The sequence below is a fragment of the Accipiter gentilis genome, chromosome 32 (genome assembly GCF_929443795.1).
Source record: "Accipiter gentilis chromosome 32, bAccGen1.1, whole genome shotgun sequence".
Lineage (NCBI taxonomy): Eukaryota > Metazoa > Chordata > Aves > Accipitriformes > Accipitridae > Astur > Astur gentilis.
In genome coordinates, this window is record NC_064911.1 from 7,573,461 (window position 1) to 7,600,510 (window position 27,050).

Here is a 27,050-nt window from a genome sequence, read left to right on the forward strand (position 1 = left end):
CCTTCCTGATAAAATTGTTTTTAAATATCAGTTGTTAAAAGGCACCAGGTGAAAACAAAGATTGAATGGATAGGAACCCTTCTTTTCTTCCAGACAACCTCACATCAATAAAGCTGGTTTTGTTTTGTTTTAAAATGTTTTTTTCTTTTTTTGTATTTAAAACATTTTATATTTTAAAAGCAAACCATCAACACCTTCTGAGTTTCAGGGAGACCTTGTGAATCTGCAAGGATATAAAACATTTGACATAAATTTATAGTAAAGAATTTCTTCTTGCACCTTGCTGACACTTACTGTGCTAGCACTTCCTAATTCATTGCCTGGAAGTTGTGTGGGGTTTTTTTGTAATTGTGCTTGAGTTAAAGGATCAACAACCACTCCTGATTTTTTTAAATAAAAACCCAAAACAAACAAAAAACCAACTGGCAAATGAATGAACATGTATAGTGACCACCTGCCAAAATCCCTGCACAGCTTAATGTCTTTTCTCTCTGTCTCACTGTCACTGCAAGTCTTTTCAGCATAGGGCAGAGATCTACAAGGGGGACAAAGCCAGTCAAAGAGATAGAGGGGAACATGTGGCATACAGATCACCAGTGTGCTCTCACTCTCCTATTCCTCCATTATGAGGCTATGTAGATGTACTCTGTAAAGGTGAATGGGGCTGCACCAAGGGTGCTTTTGCAGGGGGGGTGGTGTGTAAACCCTGTTAGGTGGGACCATCAAGCAAAAGGAGGTGCTACTAGATCAGGATGGGAGGGGAAAAAAGGGAGGACAGTCCCTTCTGGACGAGGAGGAGGCAGGGAATGCTCCAGGTAACAAAAGTAATTTGTTACAGCTCTGGGGGCTGGAAGGCTGCTTGGGTGGTGGGTTGGTGTACTTCATAGCCACCGCTTTCGTTGGTACTGTGCTTCAAGCATATACAGCCTTTCTTTGTGTCCTCAGTGTACTGTGTGGGTTTGTTAAATGTACCATCTCTCAGGATAATGAGACCGTTTTCCCTTCCCTGCTCCATAACCTCCTGGTATACATAAAGAACTAGGAATATGGGCCTACCTTCTCCTTTCACTGGGACTTTATTTACATGCTTCCTTTTACCAATGTTTTAAAAAGATATATGTAGGTGTGATTAATCAATATGTAGGCTGTAAAAAGGTGGCCGCTCCTTCTCCTTGTTACACACCTGAGAATAAGCCCAGTGCAACCCAGCCTTGATGATCTACACTTCAGTCAGATGTTCGTCAGGTGCTTGTCAGAACATATGACTGCATTCTTATGGGAGAACAACCCCTCCACTCTTTATCTGGAACAGCATCAAGTTCAAAAGAGGATGTTGCTGAGTCAGTGCCTGGGACCTAGAAGGCTTGGAATTTTATTTTTTTATGACATGGGGTAAAGGAAGAAAAAAAGTAGAAGCGGGGTTTGAAGTACTATCTAGTGCCTTTGGTGCCTGACCTTGCTCATTAATCTCTGCTACTTTGAAAAGGCTTGGAAAATTACATTACCCTATACCATCAGTCCTCACTCAATAAATACAGACACTGAAGTCAGAGATGAGAAATCCCATAGAGCTTTGGTATTGACTTGTTAGAATTCCAGGCTTTAGCCTCACAATACAGTAACTGTCTATAAGTAATGAACAAGCTGCTGAGAAGGACACCTTGCCCTTCTGGATTCATTCCCCACTCTTTTAAAGAATCTATTCACTGCCATTTTTTTACTCCTTTATGCCAAACAGTAAATTGTCCTATGTGTCACTAAGGTCTTTTCTTTTACTTGGTGAGAGGAAATTTGTGGAAGAGCAGAGCTATGCTCACGTTCTGACTGGGAGCCAATAGTCATAGTAACCTTAGCATCAGTTTCTACAGTAGGGGAGGGGAAAGAAAGAGAGAAAAGGATGTATAGGGGTTTTTTTATTTCTTCCAGTAAGGCATGATGAAGCAGTAACTTGCATGCTTTGGTATTTAAAGAACATGTGCGTATATTTGTCCTGTAAAATCAGAATTCTCTATTGAGTTCACATCAGCTCAGATTTCAGTGCAGAAGCCATGCCTCCTCTTTACCCACAGGTGCTGCACAGGACCCAGGAAGGAAGGAGAGGGGATTAGTGTTGGGGAACTGTACTAAGAGGTGGTCACTGTGGTTTTCTGTGCACGTCATACAGACTATAATCTCCTGACAGTGGGGGCCTTCCTTGGCTTGGATCAGGAATGAGAAGCATGGCTAGCAATGCCTTTTGAAAGGTACTTGTCTTCTCCAGCACATCTGACTCGCCCATTTTATTTCTTCTCCTCTATGTAGTCTCAGTCCTGCAGTCCAGTAATGGCTGCCTTTGACACATGCTAGGTACAACAAGGTTCCTTTGAACATCTCCACTCTTCAGCAGAATGGCAGCAGCCATCACCTGGCTCATTGTTAGCTAAATAGCAGAGCAGAGATTTGGTGTTTGCAGTAGCTTGCAAATTCAATTATAGTTCTCACAGCAACTGTCATTTGGTGGCTTGTTCATATGAAGCGTTTGATATTGCTCGTCGTGGTGTTAACTGTAATCCCTTATTAGGGAAATATAAGAAGTTTTACTGATGTACACTTAAAAATGAAAAGGAAACAGTCACTCCATAGCATGCTGACACACATACATGCACAAAAATTCACTATCCTTGAAATAATAAAATAAAAGGATAGCAAGAGGTGCTGGTACAGGTTTTTTGTCTGTTCAGCTATGTATCTATAAAAAGAGAAATGTATGCAGACTGTTCAGTCAGCTCCTGAGGGAACATGAGAGGATCCAGATCAGCTGCACAACTGGCAGCTTCACTGACAATCTCAGCAGAGGGAACAAATGTTGGTTTTGACCCTTTATTGAAGGTGAGCTCTTCTTTCCTTGCTAGCAGTGGGATGGAAGCACACAGATGGGAGTAGTGTGAGAAGGTATGCCTCTATTTTATTTTCTTCCTTCCTGAAGCAAATAAGGTTTCTTAGCTGCTGCAGTTTTGGTGTAGTACCTTTTATAAGGGCTAAATAATTCATTTGATGAGAAAGAATTTCACAACAAATAGCAGATAAGTATGTTTATATGAGATTCTACACTGTGTAGTTCAGGCACCACACAGGCTCAAGGAATGTTATTCATTTGATTAAGTATCAACATCTACGTCTGAACTAGTCACCCTGAGCTCCCTTTATAGCTAATGGAGAACTGGCCAATATAGGAAGGGGATTCAAGGATGAGATTCGTGCTATCCTAAAATGTCTACCTAAAGTAGGTCAGATGAATTGCACCCTTGGAGTGCCTATTTTTCTCCATTGGTTTCTTTCTAACGTGAGATGATGATGAGCTCCAATGTAAACACCTGCAAGGTATGGGGTTTTTTACGGTTGGACTTGATGATTGCAAAGATCTTTTCCAACCTAAATGATTCTAGGATTCTAAATTAGGCTAGGCAAATTTTTCACAGGAATTGGACAGAGCTTTTTATCTAGAATCCAGTTTTAAAATGTTTGGCCTAGTGAGTTTCTGCACAACACGTAACATGGCTTTCCAAATGGCTGTTGGGCAAGATAGCCTGGAATTCACTGACATCACCCGCCAGCATATAATTCCTTCTCATCCTCTTTCAGAGCCGTATTGCTACAGGATCTTCATTTGTCTCCCCCTTACTGTTATTTTAGTGCTATCACGCATTCTCCTGCAGTGATCCTCTTGAAAGTTAAGCAAACCAGCCTGCAGGGGAAATAAACATACAATGTGGCTTTTTGTGTTCAATGGAGACATGGTAAACTCAAATTAATGATTCTGTTTGGATAACAGCCCAAGCAAAAGAAAACAGTGGAAATTTCCTAGAACTGTCCTGCAACAGAATTTCTTTGCTTTATGGTGGGAAACTACAGCTGGGTAACTGCTTTCAGAAGTCAGACACTTTAAAATTCTGTACCTTTTCTGAGAGAATTTTGCTATACAGAACATTCAGTAAGACTACTGGTCAGACTGCATCAATCCAGCACTACATCTGGTTGCACTTGTGGATGCTGGAGCAGAAGTTACAAAGCCAATTCATACAGGAGTGTGTAAGATCTATTGGCAGGCCAAGTCTCATGATAAACTGATGACTATCAGAGTACGCTAGTCTTTGCTCAGACTGTGACTGAACTACCTTGGAGTTACTCCAGAAGCCCAGGTTTTATATGCATTTCATCTCTGGGGCTCTACTGATGGGATGCATTTGGTTTTATGGAAGGGTGACAAACTTTCTTTTGCCAAATACACTCCCAAAAGAATCTCTTAGAGCACAATCTTTCAACTCAGCCTGTGGGCTGGATCAGGTACCCCATGACAATTTTGTTCTGTCTCCAAAGGACTCCAGATGCTTTCTTGGGCATTTTTAACCTTATAAGCTCCACTTCTATCTGCAAGACTTTGAGAATGGCCCAACTGCCTCCACAAGCATCCCCAAGCTGGCATGTAGTGCAAGATGTTAAAAAAACCATGATACATACCTGTATGAAAGCAGTGGCTTTTTTAATGGTGGGATTGTGCTAAAGTAATTATCCTATTACCAGCACAGAACAGTGCCCATGTTCATGCAAATAAAAGTTGCAGTGTTTAGACATAAGTTGTTTGTTTCTTGCATTTAATCTATGCAGTAGAGTAAATGCTTCTTACAGATAATCTTATTTACAAGGCATTTTTTGATACCATAGGCATAGAAGATACTGAAATGACTCCTTTACTTAAGGGTGTAATGTTGAATGGCAAAGCTCAGTTCCTATACCTTATACTGTCCACTGCTGAGTGTGTGGTTAAATACTTTGTAATTAAAACCTGGTGATGGATTTTACAAGAGGAGAATATCTTCTCATTGTGACTTTCCAAACTCTCATGTAACAGTTCTTATTAAATTTACTGTGAAAACTTAAAATAGCGTGCTCATTAGTTGCTAACAGAGATCTGCCAGTATACAATGATGTCTAGAAACTGCCGTTATTTTCCACTTGGAAGATGAGCCGAGCAAAATCTCGCTCTTCATTTTCTTCATTTTATGTGTGAAGAGAAACACTTTCTGACTCCATACCACGGTTCTATTGATTGACTCCTCTCCTTTTTCTGATTGACAGGTTTTCCTCTGTAACCTATGCTGTCTTCCCCAGCTCATCTCGCTTTGGCAGTGCGTGAATTTGAGCCCCCTTTTCTGCTACTTCTGTGTGGCATATTGTGATCACTGCCATTTCTCTGAGCTTATTCCCTAACTACTCTTATAAGCTGCAAAGGGGAAGTGTGGGGAAGCATTTCTGGAAAGTGAAGCCATTATACAACACAAGGGAGGCAGTACCACATTGGAAGATTAACACCTCTCACATTTTTCTTGCAAGGGCTCTCAGATAGTTGGTCATCACACAATTAAGAGCAAGTGCCAACTCATTTTGAGTCAGTTCCCTAGCAGTCTGGAGCTACAAAGTGTTTTGAAGTGCTGGGGCTACTTCTCTATTAGAAAATAAAGTGAACTAGAGCCTTTTCTCTGACTTTGATGCAAAGTGGTGCAACATGGCTTGAATCAATAGGGCTAAACTCTCTTTCCCTCAAAAACCCAGGGTGTTCTCATCTACCCTGCCTGCAAGATAGGGTCCTGGCCATGCTATGTGGCCACAGTAGCCAGGCAGTGCCTGGCAGAGGTCTAGCTGCAACAGTCCCTACCGTGCCAGTGGCTGCGCTATTACATGCTCTAGAGAAGCTGTGGATGGTGCCTGAGCCATACCATGGCTTTGGGTAGCGTGCTAGTGTAGCCATAGCCTAGGAGGTAGCCTTGAGGAAGTTCTCCTATTGTTATTTTAAACTTTATTGCTGAAGACACTTTTGCAAAGGTCATATTACTGAGGGGCGGCAGAGGGGGGAGAATTTGTTGTTCTGCATTTGTAACCACATTAGGGTTCCCAGCTATGACTTGGAGCGCCTGAATGCTACCATAATAGGAAAGTAACTGATCATATATTAATCAAGCAGTTGACTAGTGAGTCAAGAGGGCGGCTTGCTTCACGCACTGCTGAAATGCAGCTCTTTCCACTGTTGAACAGCAAAGCTGGTTAAAGGCATAGTGTTTACAGAGGAAGTGAGAACTGGAAATTGCACAGGAAATTAAAAACACATTATAACGATTCCCATTTAAAACTTGGCTGGGACATTGGTGCTATGCTGGACCTTGTTCTCATCAACAAGGAGGGGCTGGTGGGGAATGTGAAGCTCAAGGGCAGCCTTGGCTGCAATGACCATGAAATGGTAGAGTTCAAGATCCTTATGACAGCAAGGAGGCCACACAGCAAGCTCGCTGCCCTGGACTTCAGAAGAGCAGACTTTGGCCTCTTCAGGGATCTGCTTGGTAGAGTACCACAGGATAAAGCCCTGGAGGGAAGAGAGGCCCAAGAAAGCTGGTTAATATCAAGGATCATATCCTCCAAGCTCAGGAGCAATGCATCCCAACAAAGAGAAAGTCAGGCAAAAATACCAGGAGGCCTGCGTGGATGAACAAAGAGCTCCTGGTCAAACTCAAACACAAAAAGGAAGCCTACAGAGGGTGGAAGCAAGGACACGTAGCCTGGGAGGAATACAAAGAAATTGTCCAAGCAGCCAGGGTTCAGGTTGGGAAAGCCAAAACCCTGATAGAATTAAATCTGGCCAGGGACATCAAGGGCAACATGAACAGCTTCTATAGGTATGTTGGTGATTAGAGGAAAATGTGGGCCCCCTCTGGAAGGAAATGAGAGACCTGTTTACCTGGGACATGGAGAAGGCTGAGGTACTCTATGACTTTTTTGCCTCAGTCTTCACTGGCAAGTGCTCTGGCCACACCGCCCAAGTCACAGAAGGCAAGGGCAGGGACTGGGAGAGTGAAGAACCGCCCACTGTAGGAGAAGATCAGATTTGAGACCACCTAAGGAATGTGAAGGTGCACAAGTCCATGGGACCTGATGAAATGCATCTGTGGGTCCTGAGGAAACTGGCCAATGAAGTGGCCAAGCCACACTCCATCATATTTGAGAAGTTGTGGCAGTATGAGGAAGTTCCCATTGATGGGAAAAGGGGAAACATAACTCCCATTTTTAAAAAGGGGAAAACCTGGGAAACTACAGGCCAGTCAGTCTCACCTCTGTGCCTGGCAAGATCATGGAGTGGATCCTCCTGGAAACTATGCTAGGACACATGGAAAATAAGGAAGTGATTGGTGACAGCCAACATAGCTTCACTAAGGGCAAATTGTGCCTGGCAAATTTGGTGGCCTTCTACGACAGGGTTACAGCCTTGGTGGATAAGGGACAAGCAACTGATGTCTACCTGGACTCGTGCAAAGCATTTGACACTGTCCCACACAACATCCTTGTCTCTAAATTGGAGAGACATGGATTTGACAGATGGATCACTTGGTAGATAAGGAATTGGCTGGATGGCTGCACTCAAAGAGTTGCGGTCAACGGCCCAATGTCCAAGTGGAGACCAGCAATGAGTGGTGTTCCTCAGGGGTCAGTATTGGGACCGGTGCTGTTTAACATCTTTGTCAGCTACAGGGACAGTGGGATTGAGAGCACCCTCAGCAAGTTTGCCGATGACACCAAGCTGTGTGGTGCAGTCAACATGCTGGAGGGGAGGGATGCCATCCAGAGGGACCTTGACAGGCTTGAGGAGTGGGCCCATGCAAACCTCATGAAGTTCAACAAGACCAAGTGCAAGGTCCTGCACATGGGTCGGGGCAATCCCAAACACAAACACAGGCTGGGCGATGAGTGGATTGAGAGCAGCCCTGCAGAGAAGGACTTGGGGGTATTAGTGGATGAAAACCTGAATATGACCCAGCAATGTGCATTTGCAGCCCAGAAAGCCAACTGTATCCTGGGCTGCACCAAAAGAAGTGTGACCAGCAGGTTGAGGGAGGTGATTCTGCCCATCTACTCTGCTCTGATGAGACCCCACCTGCAGTACTGCGTTCAGTTGTGGGGCCCCCAACATAAGAAAGACATGGACCTGCTCAAGCAGGCCCAGAGAAAGGCCATGAAGATGATTGGAGGGCTGAAGCACCTCCCCTATGAGGACAGGCTGAGAGAGTTGAGGCTGTTTAGCCTGGAGAAGAGAAGGCCCTGGGGAGACCTTATAGCGGCCTTCCAGTACGTGAAGGGGGCTTACAGGAAAGATGGGGAGGGACTCTTTAACAGGGATTGTAATGATAGGATAAGCAGTAATGGCTTTAAACTAAAAGAGGGTAGATTTAGATTAGATATCAGGAAAAAATTCTCCACTGTGAGGGTGGTAAGACACTGGAAGAGGTTGCCTGGAGAAGCTGTTGATGCCCCATCCCTGGCAGTGTTCAAGGCCAGGTTGGATGGGGCTCTGAGGAACCGGGTCTAGTGGAAGGTGTCTCTGCCCATGGCAGGAGGGTTGGAACTAGATGATTTTTAAGGTCCCTTCCAACACAAACCGTTCTATGATTTGGGATTACATGCATGCAGCTGCAGAAAGAGACTCCCATAACTTTGGACTGAATTTGTGAAGAGGATCATGGTACTTTCTCCTGGAGGAGAGGACTTAGGGCTAAGTGTATTATCTCTGCTGGTGGGGCATCATTCTGCGGTGACAGAGGGACCTGGCTGTGCCAGCACTTTATCCCCAACATCACTTCCCTTTACCTCTCAGAGGCTTCCATTGAATTTGCCAGTCACTCTAGCACTCCTTATATGCGGCTTTAGCTAGTAAGAGATGAGATTATAGAGCTAAGATAGCCATTTTAATTTGCTATGTTCCTAGTTTAGACTTCCACAAAGTTTGGTCTTCATGTGGGGATGTGAATTATGGCCTCTAGTTTCATGCCCAGAATACCTCCAGAATACCTCGTAGGTCCCCATTAACACTTACATACCAATCTGTGCATCGGTTATGCATTTGTAAGCCATTTTATAATTCTGTGATATGTTAATTATTTTGAAGATGAGGAATGATTGCTTAAATAATACTAGTATTTAAAGAAAAACAGTATTTGTGTCTGTATTAACTGTTGAGCAAAATCAATTCATCTGTAGTTGGCTATGAATTAGTTGAAAATACAATTTTTGTAAACTGAATTTTATTACTATTCCTTTCTGTTTCATTATGTTTCCCCAATATACATAATCTTATGCTACTTCGTTTATCTTATGTCAGAAATAGCATTGCTGCTCTCGACCATTATTAGAACTAGGAAAAAAAAGATTAATCAGAAACTTCAAAAGCCTCATGCTGAAATAACATTTTTAAAATCATAAAAGAACAACCACTATTTTCTACAGCAAAACTAATTTTTCAAATTCAAGATAACAACACTGCATTACAAAAGTAAAGGTCAATTTGAAGAAGAAAGGATTCTGGTTGCCTAATAAAGTCATCTTCCTTATACCAAATTGTAATTTACAGTTGAATTGAAAGATGTTAATTCTTTTCTGGCTTGCTTTGAGTGATATTAAGGGGCCAGTTGGTGTGGTTCAGATAAAAATAGCTGTTACATTTAATCTGATCTCTAATGGTAACCTTTATTTCCCTTCACACTGTGCTTTTGAAGTCACAGGAGACTGCTGAGCACCAGGATTTGCTCTTCAGTTTCAGAGGTAGTTACTGTTTGGACATTACACTTCTCCATTGCCTACCACCTTCAAATAACTGACCGTGGAAAGTGAACACCCTTGTATAAACCCGTAATCGCCCCCACCATCAAGTGCCTACCTACTGACACTCAGAATAGGCAGCCTTTGACTTTGGAAGGTGGCCCTTGAAATATCTGAGTTCATTATGGAGTGAAGAAACAATAACAAATATAGTGATATATCCTTGTCACAAAATGAGTACCTCACCCTGCAGCATTTTTAATGAGTAGGAAGAAAAATTATTGTGTTGTTCCTAAGCTAATTAGAGAAAATACTTGTCCTTAAAAATGAAGTAGCTAACATTTGAGTTGGATTATCTACATGACAGTGAGATGGTGATACCCTATTGTGCAGGTGTGGATAAGAAGACAACAGAATTTCTGTCTTGCATAGTCCCATGGCTGCTGTTCAGAGGACTGAAGGGATTGTGCCTTTTGTGGCTGAGAAGGTCATGGGGCCACAAGACTGTCGCACTGAGGTAATTCCACAGAGGCCTGATACTGCATTAACATTATGCTAGCATGTTGGTAAAGCAACTAATTACAAGGCTGCCAGGGATTCAGGTCTTTTGCAAATGAACACCAAACTGGAGATTAACCAGTAATATCACAAGAACCAATGGCTTTAAATTACTGCATCAGTCTAGGAAAGTTAGACCAAAATTTCATAGAGTTTTGTGTTGTGACATCAGGAACATGCATGTGAAAAAAGTAATGTCTGAGTGGTTTGTCCCTAGACACTAACTCAGGAGGCAGAGCCAACAGAAAGGCCAATAATATCCTGATGCAGTAAGGTCATTCTAGACAATAGGAGTATTGCATCATGCCAGCAGTATCACGGAGTCTGTCCCTCAAAATGCATAGGTACTGTGCTAATGAGCTTTCATCAGCCCACTGTGCTATAACAGGCTCCTCATATAAATAATTCTTTTTGGATCATCCTGTCATTGGAGGGCTGCTGAGGCAAAGTCCTCACAGCAGCCTGTCTCCCCACACCACAGCTGCAAGCCTTATACATTAAGCTAGTGAGGTTGCAAAACCAGTGCAATGCTCAAGGCTCTGGGAGATGTTTGTTCCCGATACCACAGAGAGAGCGACAAACCGTAGCTGCTAAGCTGATGATCTCAGAGAGGCCTCTAATTGGCATTTCATTCAGCAAAAGAAAAGGCTAGGAAATAATTAAAAGGAGACAAGGTCAGATTAAGGCTCTCTTCTTCATGCTAATACTATCTTCCTTTCTCCTTTTGGGCTTGGGCAACGTCCACTCCCCCAACATTGCCATCTTTTCAGCTGCCTTGTGAAATGAGAGTCTGCTGGGGAGCAGTAGGGTGACCAAAACAAAGGCTCAGAGCCAGCCTGCTGGGTAATGTGGCCCTGGCAACTGACTAGAGAGTTTTTATTGTTGAGAAGTAGACTGTCTCCGTTCTTCAGCCACAAGGTCAGTTATGGTGTTATTTTTCCTCATCTTGCACGGAAGAAAAAGGCTAGATTGAGTCCCCTAGAAGAAGATGAGACCCTGTCTTTCACTTCCTCACCCCTCAGTTGAATACAGAGGGGGAAGAATGGTCACATTAACTCTTGGCTTTCAAAACTGGTGCTTGTAAGGAGTTAAATCTGGCCTCCATACACATAAGCACCCATACATTTTCTCTAGCTGGCTGGTCGCTTTGTGGACTCTAGTGAGATAAAATGACTCTTTCTATCACATAACGGTAAAGATAATTCTCCACATGAATGTCAACAGTCATGAGATTCCTGCCCATTTTGGTCCTCTTTAATTAGGGACTGTTCTGCCTCATTGGAGAGACTGGTGTAATAGATTGGGATCAGAGTAGCATAAAGATTGTCACAGCTTGAATGATCTTTTGAGCAGTGGGAGGTAATGGTCCTGCCTTAGGCAAAATACCACTTCTGGCATGTCATGGGGCACTGTGATTCTGTCCCACACTTCATTTAGTCTTTTTCCAAATGCTGCAGTTTAGCCCCTGAAAAATGCAGTATTTTTATGAGTATATTCCATCTTAAGTATAGTCCCGTAATTCCTGTTGGATGTGGGCTGGGTGAGCAGGGGCGGAGGATAGCACTTAAGACGTGAAATGCCAGTTAGAGGTTCCAGCCCATGCAATTTTTCATGCTGAATGTTTTTCCGGAAGGTGACAAGTAATCTCTATTTCATCTGGAGGATGAAGAAATTCTGAGAATAAAAAGTGGGTCCTCTTTTCCCCCCAAGTCCATCCCACCAGCTTTTGCCCTTCCATGAACACTAGTCTGTTTAGCCTGTATTCAAAGGTCACAAAAGACTGCTTTAGGCTTTTAGCCCATATGGAATAAGCAGTGTTTTCTTTTTCCAGTGTTGTCATAATTCATTTTACTTTATAGTTGAAAAGTAAATGAAGGAAATAGCTGAAGGCATTTTTGTGAATAATTACACTTGCACCACATTTCTTGAGAGTTTGCTGGGTAGATTTGTGTGTAAGATCTGATTGTTTTCCTTGTTACAGGCAGCTTCATTATCCATCCAGTGTTTGCAATGGATTATGAGGCACTGTAGCAGATTACAGAGACAGCATTCTAATGTTTCATCTGGAAATGGAATAAATAGATCTTTTTCAATTGCAATGATGTGAAATGAGCTTTCAGGATGTTAGATTTGGAAAACAGCTAATTAGATGCTGTTTCAGGCTCTCCTGCTGGGATGACTATTGCATATACTGAAGTAAAATCTGCACACTGCAAGTTGTCTGGGTCTTTAGTCCTGCAAAGCAGTCTGTGGCACCAGATTGGTGGTGGGACATGGGGTGCTCCTTATGATGGTGAGGCTCATCAAGCAGCTGGTGGTGTGCTCCAAGGAGTTTGTTCCACTACAACTCAGATTTGCCTGAATTGACACACGGCCAGAGTAAGTCCACATTAAACACATGATTTTGAAAAACTCATCAGATACCACACTGTTGTTATGGCCAACCTATGACTGCTGGCGTGGGATTATTCTGTTCACCTCCCCTGTTGGTGGTGATCACAACCCAGCAGGGACATGTGCTGACTCCCTGGCTTGTCTTGGCATGTTCAGAAGACGAGTGGGAGTCACTATCTAGGAGTCGGAATTTGGACTAAGCATGAAGAAATCTTTCACGGAAAGCCTTGAAATATCTGAGTGTAGTGAGAAAGGTTAGGGGGTTTATTTATTATAGTGCTAATGAAACCAAATCCTCTCAGAAAGCATAAAGTACAGACCAGTGCATATCAACCATTTTTGATTTCTGAATCCCTCAAAATCACAAGTAGCTTGTGAATTGAAGTCTACTGACAACAGTCATGTTCCTCCTAGTTTCCTTATGTGAGCCTGTGGTAGTCCAGGGATCCTCAGATATCCACGTGGAGGAAATCTGCACCTAGTCTAGAATGTGTAGATACCAACTAAAGCGTGTGCATGTGACTGAGGATGGGGAGGGAATCCAGACCTACCTTTATTGCTACATAAAGGTAGCTTAGAAAAAGGTGGTTTGTTATCAGACAGAATGGTTGGCCCCCACCAATAGGAATTAAAAAGCAAATCCAAGAGTAAAGCCTGTGCAAGTGCTTATCTGTGCTGTGGCCTGCTGCGAGTGAAAATTTCCTGGATTTTCAGATCACTTCCAAGCTAGTGATCCCTTGTGAAAGGAAAGCTAGGGGTGGGAGACAATGAATGAAAGAAGGATGTTTCTATGGGCTTGCTTTCAGTTCTCTGCATAAATTTCACTATTTCAGCATTCAAACTTAATAGCCTGCATGTTCAAGATATATGAACAACTACTGACAGGTAAAAGCTGGTTTAGCATAGGTGCATACATAGTAGGAAGGGTGCAAAAAGGCTTTCAGTCACTTGTATTGGTGCAGCGGGGTCATCTCTAGTCTGTGCAGGTCCCAAGCACAGGCTGGGTTTTCACTGTAATTGAGTGGGTCAATTCTTAATTCATAGAATCATAGAATGGTGTGGGTTGGAAGGGACATTAAAGATCACCTAGTTCCAACCCCCCTGCCATGGGGGGCTGGAACTCAAGTTCTTAACGCTAACTAACCAGTAAAACAAAAACAGTGTAGTTAGCGGGATGTGATATATTTTAAATCATTAGGCTACTTCTAGTAAAGCAACTCAAGGTAAAAGCTAAAATCTTTTTCCCTTAGCATAGACAAAGCCAAAGAAGGCACACCACTTAATTCTCTGTCCAGATTGACAATCCATCTGTTAAAGTATCTGTGTTGTGACAGTCATCAACAGAAGATGGTTTGGGGACAACTCCCAAGAAAATCCACTCCCAAAATCTAGGAAATACCCCATCCAGCTCTTTTCAGCGTAACACAGGACTTAGAACTCTTTAGGCAAATATGTCTATGTATTTCTATATATATTCATATATATTCTCTATATATTCAAATGCAGATATACCAAAAATGTATATAGAAAGAGAAAGATGGGTGTAGGGAGAAAGGAAACACAGATATGTCATATACATTATAGATAGAAGATATACATATTGTTTTATAATGTACATTATGCATATATGTATAATCATACATATATTTCTATACCATCTGTAAGCTAACAGTGAATTTCTTCATTACCCATATAAATGTTTTGGCCCTTTTGAACACTTCTGAGTTTTTAATCTACAAGCCTAAATCATGGCTGAAAACTTCTTATCCTACCATTTCTCCTAAGTGATGAGAAAAAGAGAAATACAGAAAGAGTTCATAAGGAGTTTTGGTTTCAAAAAGAATGGGTCAAAAAATAAAAGAAAATCAGATAGATCTTAAATACAGTAAATTATTGTAGATCTTCAGGTATGGTAAATTCTTGTAGTACAATTGATTTCAAGGCAGTGATGATGATTCACATCAAGCAAAGATTATCTGGCCTGGAAATTCTAGAGAAAAATTATACTAAGTGTTGAATTTTCTTAAGTCTATAAAATCTTAACGAAAGATTGCTGAGTCACTACTGCAAGTTAACATACTACTAAGACCTGGCTGTAATAGGAAATGAGTTGTAGAAGCCAGATTTCATCAAGAGGTATGAAACCAATTGTGTCTACTCATCCATCCATCTGGTTTTCCCTATTGACGTTTCCAAGGGACAGTAATTTATATACTGAAAAGCTAAAATTGATGCATAAACTCCACTTTTTTTTCTCCTGTTAAGATGCATAGCTGTGTCTAGTAAATGGCTAGGGATGATCCTAAAATTCAGCATGTTAAAACAAAAATGAAAATCATCAAGCAATGAGAAGACTAGTCTCATCAGTTTCAAAGCAGATTAAATGCTTATTACATTACTGGTATAAACATTTTGATAAAATATTTCTCCATAAGAAGTAAGTGTATTTTCCCATAAGTGTATTTTCCCGTAAGTGATACTCTTCTCTTTAGAATAAGTTAATAAGACCCTATTAACAGAGGAGAGATTCTGACATATGGACAAGTAAAACAGTTTTTATTTTCTTCTTACTGATATCACAAAGTGGTGCTGTTACAGCTAGATGATCAGGCTATTCATTTTTTTTCACTCAAAAATTTCAAATGAAAAGTATATTTACATATTCTGACTGAATTTTTGTAGTCTTTTACAGGATGATTTAAAGTTCTTATTTGGTTTGTTTCCATATACAATGTTGTGATTTCTTGTCTTAGTTCCCTTTAAGCCCTAAATGCCAAATCAACATTGATGCCCCAAAATACCAATAGAATGGTACTAAGTCACTGTGAAAATGATAATTCCTTTTGAAATTTGATTTAAAAAATAATCTCTGTTTCTCTGCTGTGTGCACAGCAATGTGGAGAAGGTGGTAGCTGGCATTAGGTTAATTTTCACAAAGCGTTGTTCTGTTATAGTTATTAGTTTAGGAACTGGTACAGAAATTTCTGTTTCTTTAACAAGCCACTCTAAATTTCAGTGTATAACACGGCTTTAACGGGAGAGTTCAGTTTTCTCCATCGCTATGTCAACAACTTGTGGGCATAAGGAAGGCTTTTCTGACCTTCACCTCCCTTTCCCCATGAAAAATAAGGCAATAATTGTATTTCTGTACTTAAGGTGGTTGTGCTGCTCGAATAGTTACACAAACCGTGCAGATTCTTGGGTTTAATGGCTGTGGAAGTGTGATGTAATGTTAGTATGATTCATTTTCTTCCATAAAATTTTAGTTTTGATAACCTAACTTTTCATTATACTGCATAATCAAAGTTTTGGTAAGCTCTCAAGCTATTCTTCCCCTCCAGACTTTCTCTTTCTTCTGACATTTTCATCTGTCTTCTTAAATGTTCTTCTAAGTAAAATAAAAGATTAAGTGAACATTTCTTTTATGTTAACATAGGTGCATTTATTTGGTTATTGTAGTTAAAATAAAATCAGTATGGAATATGCCAAAACCTTCCCTTTAAATATTTGCCCAGTTTAGAGTGGATTCTGGTCATGGGAAATGGACACAAAAATTGAGTTCTAAATAAGAACAAGAAGTAAAGGCAAGAAAAACTGCAAGACTCGTGCTAAAATCATGAAATGGCACCCCTGCTTTCCAGTGGGAAGGAGAGAGAGAGAGTGGGGAATAAGTTTCTTTTCATTTTAATAATACATTGAAAGTGTTTCCCTTGATCTGCATTAACGGTACTTGAGGATGAGCATCCAGGAGGTATTAATCTCCAGAATACAAAGCAAAGTGGTTCAAAATGGGTGAATTCCCACAGCTGTTTTAAGTAGAGCTGTCTGCAGACTCCTGGTAGTGACGTTCACTGCAGAACTGGGATACAGCAATTACATAAGTGAGTTTTAACAAACTAGGTTGTAGAGAAGAGAAACTCAGTGGTATGATGAGGTTAGTGGAGTGAATGTGTGTTCTCACTTTGTTAGTTAAGGCAGATTAGGGTTATCTTCGCAATGAGGGCAGGAGTTTTCCCAGGGCTGCACTTTCAACACGTAGGTGGATGAAGCAAAATTCAGCTAAGTCGCTGGGTTGTCCATGTGGAGGCTGAATGCAGTTGAATGAAAAGCTGAGCAAATAAAGGAAGGCAAAGAGCCAAGGATAGAGGCTGAAAGGCAACAACAGAGCCCGGAGAGAAGTGAGGGAAGCAGCACGGCGGCAGAGAGATTAAACATAAATGATTCAAAGGGGAAGAGTGGTATATGTTGAAAGGGATGAGGCAGGAAACAAGTGAAAAGGATGGAAATTTGCCTTGGGAAGAATTATCTCTAAGCCGGAGGTGTGATAGGACCAGGGTCTTAATCCTTACTTTAAAATATTTTAAGGTGCCATTGTTTTAGAGTAAACTTGGGGATACGAGTAACTTCTACCCACAGGGTGGCACAGGAGGGTCCCTCTGCCTCTTGCTTAGCTCCCCGGGCAGGAGGGGATTTGCTCAGATGTCAGGGTGATACTTGGTGACTGCTGAGCACCAGTTGGATGTCACTCCTCAGTGCCTACCTACCAACTGTTGTCACGGACTCTGCCGTTGGGAGGGGGTGGGGGGTTTGATCAGCTGTGTCTGCGGAAACTGGTCCCAGATTTTTTTCTGAATATGCTCCCCATTGTCATGGCTGTGTCTGTGAAGGAGAGAGGGGCAGGTTTTTTCACCTGTGCTGTCCGGTGATTATGACGGTTTGAAAAAACTGTTGATGTTTTGTTTTGTTTTCTTTGAGCAGATGGGCAGAAGAAGGTTCAAGAGGAATTTGACATAGACATGGACGCACCAGAGACAGAGCGGGCGGCTGTGGCGATACAGTCCCAGTTCAGAAAATTCCAGAAGAAAAAAGCGGGGTCCCAGTCTTAGTAGCTACCTCAGAGCTTAAAACAAAGTAATCCTGAAATGATTTATCAAGAAAATCAGAAGTAACATAAAGATGCATGTACAGAAATTATCAATATTTAAAACCCCATTGGCAGATAACAAACCCTGAGCTTGTGTGTGACTTCATCCCAGATGTTTCACGCCCATTATCCTCTGTAACTCACCATTTTACTTGATGTTGTAATAAAAAGTTAGGGTGAAGTAATTAAAGTGTCTGCCTTCATCTGTCTTTTCATATTAATCCAGCAACCACAGCGTTACAAATGAACTCAGCCCAGATGCCTGTTTTCCTCTTCACGTAAAGCTTGGAGACATAAGAGCACCGTATGTTACGAGGATTTTGCTGAGAGATGAGAGCATGCATCTCAGCCCTGCTTACCTCATTTGGAGAATTCCAGCTGCCAGCCAAATGTGGCAATAAAATTACTTTCTCATAATGAGCTGAAAGTAAAAACTTGCAGACAGAAGCTGTCATGAGGGGAAGAGGTATAGGAAGCAGTGAGCAGTTTATTTTTGTCTTGCAATTATGCCAATAAAGTGGCTTAAGTGGGGAAATTGTCCCTGTCCTTCCTCTTTGCATGATAATGTTCAGAATTACGCAGCTTGGACCACATTGACTGTTATGGGGGGGGGGGGGGGGAATCAGACACAAAATACAAACCCCAAATCCAGAAACCTTTGGAAGGTTTGGTTTTTTTAATTTGTAAAAATAGAAACTGACCCTCTAACCCCTCTTTTTGATGCAGCTTTTCACTCTCTACATAATCAGTAACTGTTTCTATGCCATCTCTCTCTCCTCTTTTCATATTATGTTCAATATTTGATGAGCAAATCATAACAGACTCCCTGTCCCTATTTGCACTGTTCTGTATTCAACTTTATATAAGCCCCTTGCTTTATCACTCTATTAGCCCAGTTTTTTGATTAACAAAACACAGCCACAACAACGTCTATCTTAAATTGGGAAGTATTTCTATTTTCTCCCTGTTGTAAACCAGTAACAGACCAGTTTCAAGCTGGATCTAAGTAAGGATCTTGCTTGACTTCAGACCTGATCAGGAGTTTGCTGCCCATATAGTGCATGAGGAAGGTTCAGAAAAAGTTTAAACAAGTACCTTGTACTGAGAAAAAGGAGCTATTTAGATTGGGCAAGTGGGACACACACCGCACAGAGAAGTGTAAAAAAAATCTCACCCTCTTGGCTTCATCAGCAGATTTAGGGGTTCCAGTAGGCATCTTTGTCTCTAGGGAAATCAGAGACAGAAGTGTTTTCTGAAGGACTGGTGTTTGCAGGGTTCTCCAAGGCAGCAGCATGAGCCTCACCTCCAGGCTGACGGAGGCAGGCGTGCTGCGTGGGGACAGCCTGCCTGCCTTTGAACAGCCTGCAGTTGGGACTCCATCAGGTGTGAGAGATTCAGGTATAATTCCCAGCTCTGCCTAGAGGGATTCATTTCTTCCTCTCCCACCTTCCGCAGGAGTGTTCTGATCACCAGGGCAAAGGACACATATATCATTAGTCCCCTTCTGTAAACAGAAGGCTACAACCAAAGGGTAGGAATAGAGGGAAAGGAAGATCTCATGCTGGTGGCAGTTGCTTCCCATGGGAGACCACCATAGCAGCAATACTGAAAGGGTGCAGAGCTGTGCCTGAAAGGCAGGCTGGGGGACTGCAAAGGGAAGGTCCTCAGCCTTATGCAGGTTAAGGCACTTGTGGTGCTGGGCAACAATTTGTTGAGAGGCCCAAACCTGATCATGGGTGATAAGAGCTCTGGAACTGTGCTGGTTAGGAGGAGCCCTCAGAGATGTTGAGCAGAGGAAACCTTACAGAGCCTGTGGGTGATGTAGAAGTCATGTGCAGACGATGTGTGAGATGCTTAATAAACACAGCAAGACTGGGTGGGAGTGGACAGGGCTTTTTAGATCTTAGTTTGGGGATAAACATCTGCCTTAGGCACCTGTGTCTGGGTCGGGTCCCAGCCCTATGTGTGACTTACCCACACATAACCTGCAAAGTCAGAGTTCTCCAAGTTGCAGCTCAGTGCTTTCACTCTAGGAGCATATTTTAGCAGCACTGTTTCTCTGCATTTAGGAATTTCACAAATAAACCTCAAACAACACTGCTACTGTGCTCAAAGTGTGGTTTGTGGAGGCCACAGATTCCCCACTTGTCTTTCGCAGAGACTGCTCACCATATAATAATTGCCTTAGCATAATAATTTAAAAATTGTAATGGGTTTGGATTGTGTTGGTGCCATTTTGTTTAGATGAACTTATATCTGTAATCAAGGACTGTATTTGCATTCTGCATTATGTCATTCGAAATAGCATGAGCTCTGTAATGGTTACCTAATTGAATAAAAACCATGGGTAAGCACTAGGCTTTTATATTTGATCTGACATTCCTTGGACTTAAATTTCCTACACAACAGGAATAATCATATGGTTGGGACACAGAGAAAACGATTACATTATTGAAGCACAGCAACAAGGGCTGTTAGTAAATGAATTATGGCTCTTCCAGCAGCAGGGCTATTCTTTAATGTGAAGTTCAGAGTGCATCTTACAAATACAGTCTTAATAGACAGTGAAACATAATGAGGAAATAGTGAACTGGCATGAAATTTGGATTAATTGTGGCTGCCTCTGTCAGACAATTTGCTTTTTATGAAAATGTGTTTGCATCACAGATTCAGTTCATGTTCCCAGGGGAGGAGAGCTTTCTTGCTCCTGAGTCTTGCTTTTCATGGATACAAGGTGGCAGTTTTTAATTTCCTTTCCTAACATTAACTGATACTTTTCAAAGACCTATCTGGATATTGCTAAGGTGAGGAAAAGGAGTTTGATTCAACGAGGAACTTCACTAAAATGGGCGAAAGAGGACACTTAAACATTCCAGGTTATTATATGGGTCTTTTAACTTCCACACACTCACTGAGCTTTGTAGTTAACCGGCACTACCTATCTGGGAGTAACCAAGTCATGGAAAGCAAAATTTCAATTAGGGGGATATCTGTGCTGGTAACCCAAAAGTTCCCATAGGTAACGTGAAAGATTATTCAGAGCAGTAGATTTTGCAGGAAACAGGGTTATAACTCCCACCATATACACCCACACTGTCCCCAGACACATCCATACTGCTTCGGCTCCAAATTACTGTCAGATTGTCTCAAAAGAGAATAACCTACAGTTGAATGATCTGAACAATTGCCTTAGAAATCCTTTGTTCACATCGTTGCCTGGACCGTAAAATAACCTGTAGAAGTAAACAGCAAAGGAGACTATTAGAAGTAGAGAAACACCATCAGAAAGCACAAGAATGCCCAGATGAGGAAAACGGCAAACGATGTGAGTTCTATCAAGTTAAACACAGAAAGGCAAGCCGAAACCAACCTGTGGCTTGCTGAAGGTACAGAGTTATAAATGAAACTTTTTTTGCAAAACTCCTCAGATTGGTAGCCTCCTAGAGAATTGTGGGGATCAGTCTTCACAGTGAAAAGATCTTACCCTAAAAAAAGAAGCCATGCCACTTCTAGTCCATTAAAGGCTAGCCACAAATGGGTTATTTAGCTCAAGTCTTTAATTGTGGCAGTGCTTTTTTTTTTTTTTTTTTCCTTTTTTTTTTTAATCCCTAAACTCTCCCTGACAGATGGTCTCCTGCCTTTTAGTATCCCTAGTGATGGTGAGGCTAAAACCTTCCTTGGCAGCTTGTACCATGACTGAACTTTTCTTAAAGCTGTAAAGGTTGGTTTGTACTTAACTTAAATCCTCCCTTCTGCCATGTAGATTAATTTGTTCTAGACCAGCTACACCCAGTTTCCCTAACCTTATCTCATAGGTTTCCTTTTCCAACCCTTTTCATCATTTTTTGTTATTCTCCTTTGAACTCTGCCAATTTATCTGTGTGCCTGAAATGAAACGCAGCCATCCAAATGAAACATAACCAGTGCCAAGCACAGCGGCATAATTATCTTGACTATTTTACAAGTGATGATCCCCTTACCACACTTTTACATGGCTTTTGGCATTTTTTGTAACAGTATTATTTTGTTGGCTTATTGTCAGAACATCATTTCCTGTGGATATGGAGCCTCTCTGCGGTCTCTCTGTCTAGTCAGGATTTTCCCGTTCTTTTCTACAAGACACTATATTGGCTGTAAAACACCTTTCTTAATTTTATGGTCCCACTGCACCTCTGCAATACCAGGATGATACAGAAATCCAGGTAAATGTCTTTATCTGCCGTTCTTTGGCCTTCAAGTCAGGGCAGGAATTGTAATTGGTTCAGATTTTTTTTGTGCTTTTCCCTTTCCTATTACTAAATTATTACAGTCAGGTGCAGAGGCTTCAATGATCTCTAAATCAACATTTTTTGGAAGCTCAGAAAAGGCTTCAATGAATTCCTATTTTATTCTCAAAAGTTATCTCGCCTTTACTTGTGACGACTAATTATTTGATAAGAAACGTCTGAATATCCACACCTAAAAATAGCTCTTGAAATAAGCCTAAGGAGTCTTGCCCCTTCTCAGTGTGTTGTGATTTAATGGTCTTTCACAAAGGCCAAACTGATACTATTACTCACATTCGGTAGTAGTTTCCACCATAAATATTCCCACTGAAGTCTTCAGGACTAATGTGACAGAGGGAGGGTGCATGAGGGCATGATCTGATGGCCTTGTTAAGTACACAAAGTATAGTGACTTTCTGTACTTAGTTTGCAGCTTTTGGCAAAATGATATCACTTTTTCTTTAACCATTGTCATTTCCAAGTCCACATGTAATATAGTGAAAGATGTAAAAAAAATAATGACAAGATGGTAGCAATGATGAATAACAAGAACAACAATAACTACAGCAAGGGGAAAAATGACACACCTGCAGAAGACCGGCATCTCTCCCCAACGCATTAAACTAGTTCAGATCACACGCGCAAGCCACAGTGACACATTTCTTTGTGTGGCGTGGGCATACCTATAATCCTCCTCCTGGTGCGGCCAAACTCAGTTGTTTTGGTGGCAGCAAATTGGCTGCTCTGGGCAGCAGGGACCTTGCTGGTCGCGTCCCTGCTTTGCTGTGCCCCTGCCCAGGGTTGGTGCCGTCCCACTTTCCCCACTTCTGCCCGGGTGATGCAGTGCTGCCCGCAAGCCAGACGTGGGAAATGGGTCCGGTCCCCACTTTAATATCACAGGGGGTATGCGAGTCCCCTTTTATAGGACTGGCTGGTTTGTTTGTTTGTTGTCTCTGACTATCAGATATTTAGACAAAGCTCAGCCTGGTCCTGCACAGCCTTGAGCTGGGGCTACTAGCTTGCAGGGGAATTGGGTAGCTGATGGGAGCGCACATCTGCCTGCCTGCCTGGGCAGCTGGCTGACCTGAAGAGGCAAGCCTCGTTGCCAAAACACCAGGCAGGCCAAAAATAAGCACCAGCACTAGACCTTTTAGTTGAGCAGCCACAGGGCTGTGGAGTCAACACACTCCCCGAAGGCCAGAGTGGTCCCAGCATCGGGCATCGCTTGTTGGGCCCCAGCAACCGGGGAGGAGGACAAAGCAGACACACTGGTGGGAGATGGCAGCAAAGCGTGGGAGCAGGGGTGAGTGAAGGTGACTGCTGTAGTGGAAAGGGAAGGGTTATGGGAAAGGCGAAGGGGACATACGTAATGACAGTGCATTAAGGAGGAGGCGTAGGGTGTGGGTAGAGAATTACAGCAGGAAGGGTGGGTGGAGGGGGAACCGTGGCAGGGAGGGGAGGTGATTGCCTAATACTGAAGAGCTGGAGCATTTCCTTTCCCACTCTTTTGCTGATATAATGAATTACTTCTAGATATTTCCCGTTCAGTTATATAAAACTAAACAGTATAGCGTTGTCTTTAGGCGATACCTGGGCAACATTGCATGCGCTGAGGCACTGCAATGTGTTCAAGTTATGCAAGCCAACTGGCAGGCATTTAGGGATCACAGCTGTGCTGTGTGAATTCTGTCTTAGAGTTAAAAATAAAAATCTCGGTATTTGATCAGTCGTCCTGTAGTTTGCCCTCTAGACTTCCCCCTGACATATGGTACCTACAGTCTCTGGAGAACGCCCGAAACATCTCTTGGATCTAGGTTTAAAAAGTGAATTGGGAGACATCGTATTTGGAGAAATTAAAATCATTGTTCAGAGGGAAAACAATTTTATTCCACTAGAATTCTTCTGCCACCAACATTCCCCTGATCATAGAGGCTTTTTCTTTACACAGGGTAAGTTAAGGCAATCAATTATTTTTTATTTGGTAAATGAAAATGGATAAAATGCAATTTGGAAGTAGGTAAATACAGAAGTCATTTTCAACTCAGCATTAGCTCACAATTCAATGGACATTAGACCTGTGTTTATTGAAAGACAGGTTATTGCCTGGGACATTGGGATTTCAATAGAATGGAACACAAACTCCGGTTTATTGATGTCTGCTGCATAGCAAAAAGATGGATGATTAGCTCCTCTATTTCTGCTCTTTTTTAGTATTGCTGTGCGGATGCACACAAGGGAAAAGCATCCATTATGCATCATATTCTATATACTTTTATACAAAAGAAGTAAATGGTGGTTTCATAGTCTAAGCAGCACTTTCCATTAATGTAAGTTTTTCTTCTCATTAGAGAGCTACCTGTGTTTGCTCCATTCTTACATATATCTACATGAGTTTATGCCCATCATCTGAATTGAAAGTCCATTATCTTGATTCTGTGCTGCACATTGAAAGTGTAATCCTGCAAGCTTTGTAGTCAATAAGGCTAACTTAAATAAGTAATTTTCAATAGTATTTATAGTTTATAGCTGCCAAAGCTCCCAGGTAAGGACTAGCAACAAAGAAGAAAGTGAGAGAGTAAAAGTAAAAAGAGTAAGGGAAATCCTGAAAGTATCCAGTGAGAAAGTGAATTCTCTTGATGACATTTTTTGCCTGCATAGAATCAGACAATTCTCCTTTGAGGAAGCAAACACAAAATGATAAATATCCCTTTTTCATCTGCACAGCATTCCTTCAGTGCCAACGCGGTCAGAGTTCTGGCTCGAATGCACACCAGTGATGTGCAGCTGCCACGCAGGAAAGCAGGCACTGGAGAACAGCCCTGGGTGCACCAGCGCGACTTACACTTCGTTTCTGCCCTTGAATTTTGTTCGCATTGCGTGCCACCTCGCTGCGCAAGCAGCCCAGCAGCGTGGAGCGGGGGGCTGGGCTGCAGGACTGCAGCACGAGTGAGGACGTGCTGCATAAAGGTGAGGTAAAACTCTTGGATCTGCTTCCCCCCTGCTGGTACTGGAAGTTAGCACCTCAAAATTTATCACTCCATGTCTGTCTGAGAGTGTCTTAAAACAAAACCTCCCCACAGCCTGCTCTTGCTGGTGGATGCAGCGTGCCAGCAGGCACGGGTGGGCAACCCGGGGGCAGCTTGGGTGAGCTGTATTGTGTTCCCACGCAACAAGACCTAAGTGATAACAAAACAGGTCGCACAGTGTGTGTGTGGGGGGGGCACTGCTTCATTCAGAAGGATATTCCTCAGAAACCCCTGAAGACGTCACCCAGTGCCCTTTGGGATTCACGTCGCTGCAGAGCAGCAGCCTGCTTGCCAGTTCCGGAGTGTCCTTCTAACTCTCTGCCTTGGAAATAGCTGACAATATGTAGTTGATGGATCTAAGACTTGCAAAACACCGCTGAAAAATGTTTTGTATCTCAGGAACACAAAACCGCATGGCCAAGGAAGACACATTTACACAGAAAGTTGATTTCTTAGCTGCTATGAATCTTTCAGGGAGTGCCTTAGCTAATGTGGCACCAACAGGCACGCACTTGTGTTGCTTTTTCTTTGTCCTAGCAACCAAATTTCACCCTCTTGATTTTCATGCTGCTTTTTGCTAAAACATTCCCGGATGAAAAGCTTTTCCGTTGATACACTGAGATAAGGCTTGATTGGGTTGCTGGAGTCAACATTGTTATTTTCAGACAATAGGCCGAGGTCTGTGGTGCAAATCAGCTTTAAAAGGTTACCTTTGCGCACTTTAGGGCATGTTATTCCCTCTTGTAAAACCATTTTCATGTGCTCTGTCAGCAGTGGTATTCTTTAGGTGAGACAATTAGTCAAGGCCAGTTAATTCCCTTTGCTTGTCTCTTCTCTGCCAAACTAGCCTGTTGATTTCCACTGAAAACCAGCTTATCTGTTGGCATTTAGGGACACTTGCATTAGTGAGCCTAGGAGTTAAGTATTATTATAAAGACTACTCTTCAGTCTGGTAATTTCTGAAGAAGCAGTCATTTTTGTTTTCTCCTTACAATATCAGTCCAATTAAAACAAAAGCAAGACTTGCCGAGCTTATGTAAAGCTGGGTTGCACTTCAGATTGTATTTTTGTGCGTTATTAAGTCTACTGAAGTCTCAGGGGATGAAATTTGCAAAAGCAAGTGCCGTTTAAAGTCATTGGCACTTATGCACTTTAATCTCCTGGGTGCTTTTGCAAATCTTTCACAGGCTGTGTAAATGTGCTATATTCAGCTGCAGCAATTCCGTGATGGATGAGGTTTCTGCCAAGCAAGGGAGGTTTAGCAGTGCCTCTCTTCATCGTGTATTTCACTGTTATTAACAAGCTCTCACCTAAAGAAAAATAAATCTGACTTAATTTGCACCAGCTTCCAGTTATTAGCCAGCCATTTATAAACATAGCTGCAGTGACATCTGATTGTTTTTTGATATGTCTGCTGCATGAAAAATAAAACCAAACAAATTCTGTCTTGTTATATATCTGCAGCTATTAGCAGTTGTGCAAGATTTGCTTGCGAGGAGAGTTTTGAGAAAGAACCAATATTATGGAACAAGTATTTTCCTCACTACTGTTTGAATTAATCTCAAACCTGCTCTGTCTTGAAAGCTCAGAGCAGTGGTGCCTGTAATTCCCGGCAAGCACAATAGTATTGCTGAGGTACGACTACTACAGACATCTTTCTGGGACTGCAAAATACAAGATGAATATCAGATGTCTGCATTCGTCAGGGGAGGAGTATAGCAGCCTGGTAATCTTTGTGCCTGTGGACGTGCTCCCGTGAGCTCCTTGCTGCCGTCGCTGCTGTATTAGAAATGGCTGAGCTCAACGAGGGAACGCGTCCTTCTCAGCTTCTGCAGTTACATGGGACACATCTGCTCGGTAGAGTCCAGCATTAAAGCTGTGCTTTGGAGGAACAGGACCCCTTCCTAGCACTGAAATTCCCTTTTCTGGGTGGCAAACCAAGCTGACCCGTTGCCTATTTAGGTCCTGCTGCAGGCTTCAGTGGCTCCAGCAAGGCGCCTTCCAACACAGCCTTGAAAGTATCCAGCCTCTTTCTCCAGCAAGAAACTCACCGAGGTTTGGTGCTATGGAAAAAGCTCCTGCCTGAGATAGAGGAGTTTATCCTGTTTCCAGATGGAGTTGATCCAATCCATTACTCCTTCATTATTTATATAGCATCTACATTCACTACAGCAGTGCTTATGTTAGAAATGCTTACGTGATACCAGATGTAAATAGTTAATAGACTGGAAAGTCACAGTTAATGGAGACTTGGAAACACATCTAATA

At 42.2% G+C, this 27,050-nt stretch overlaps 1 protein-coding gene across 1 annotated transcript in view; it reads left to right on the forward strand.

The window, feature by feature from the left end:
- PCP4 (Purkinje cell protein 4) overlaps positions 1 to 18,101 on the forward strand; it is a 55,555-nt gene extending 37,454 nt beyond the window's left edge. The window contains exon 3 of the mRNA XM_049835289.1: positions 17,326 to 18,101. Coding sequence (XP_049691246.1) covers positions 17,326 to 17,453 — 128 coding nt within the window. The 3' untranslated portion in view covers positions 17,454 to 18,101. The remainder of the gene's footprint in view (positions 1 to 17,325) is intronic.
- Positions 18,102 to 27,050: the final 8,949 nt, after the last annotated feature.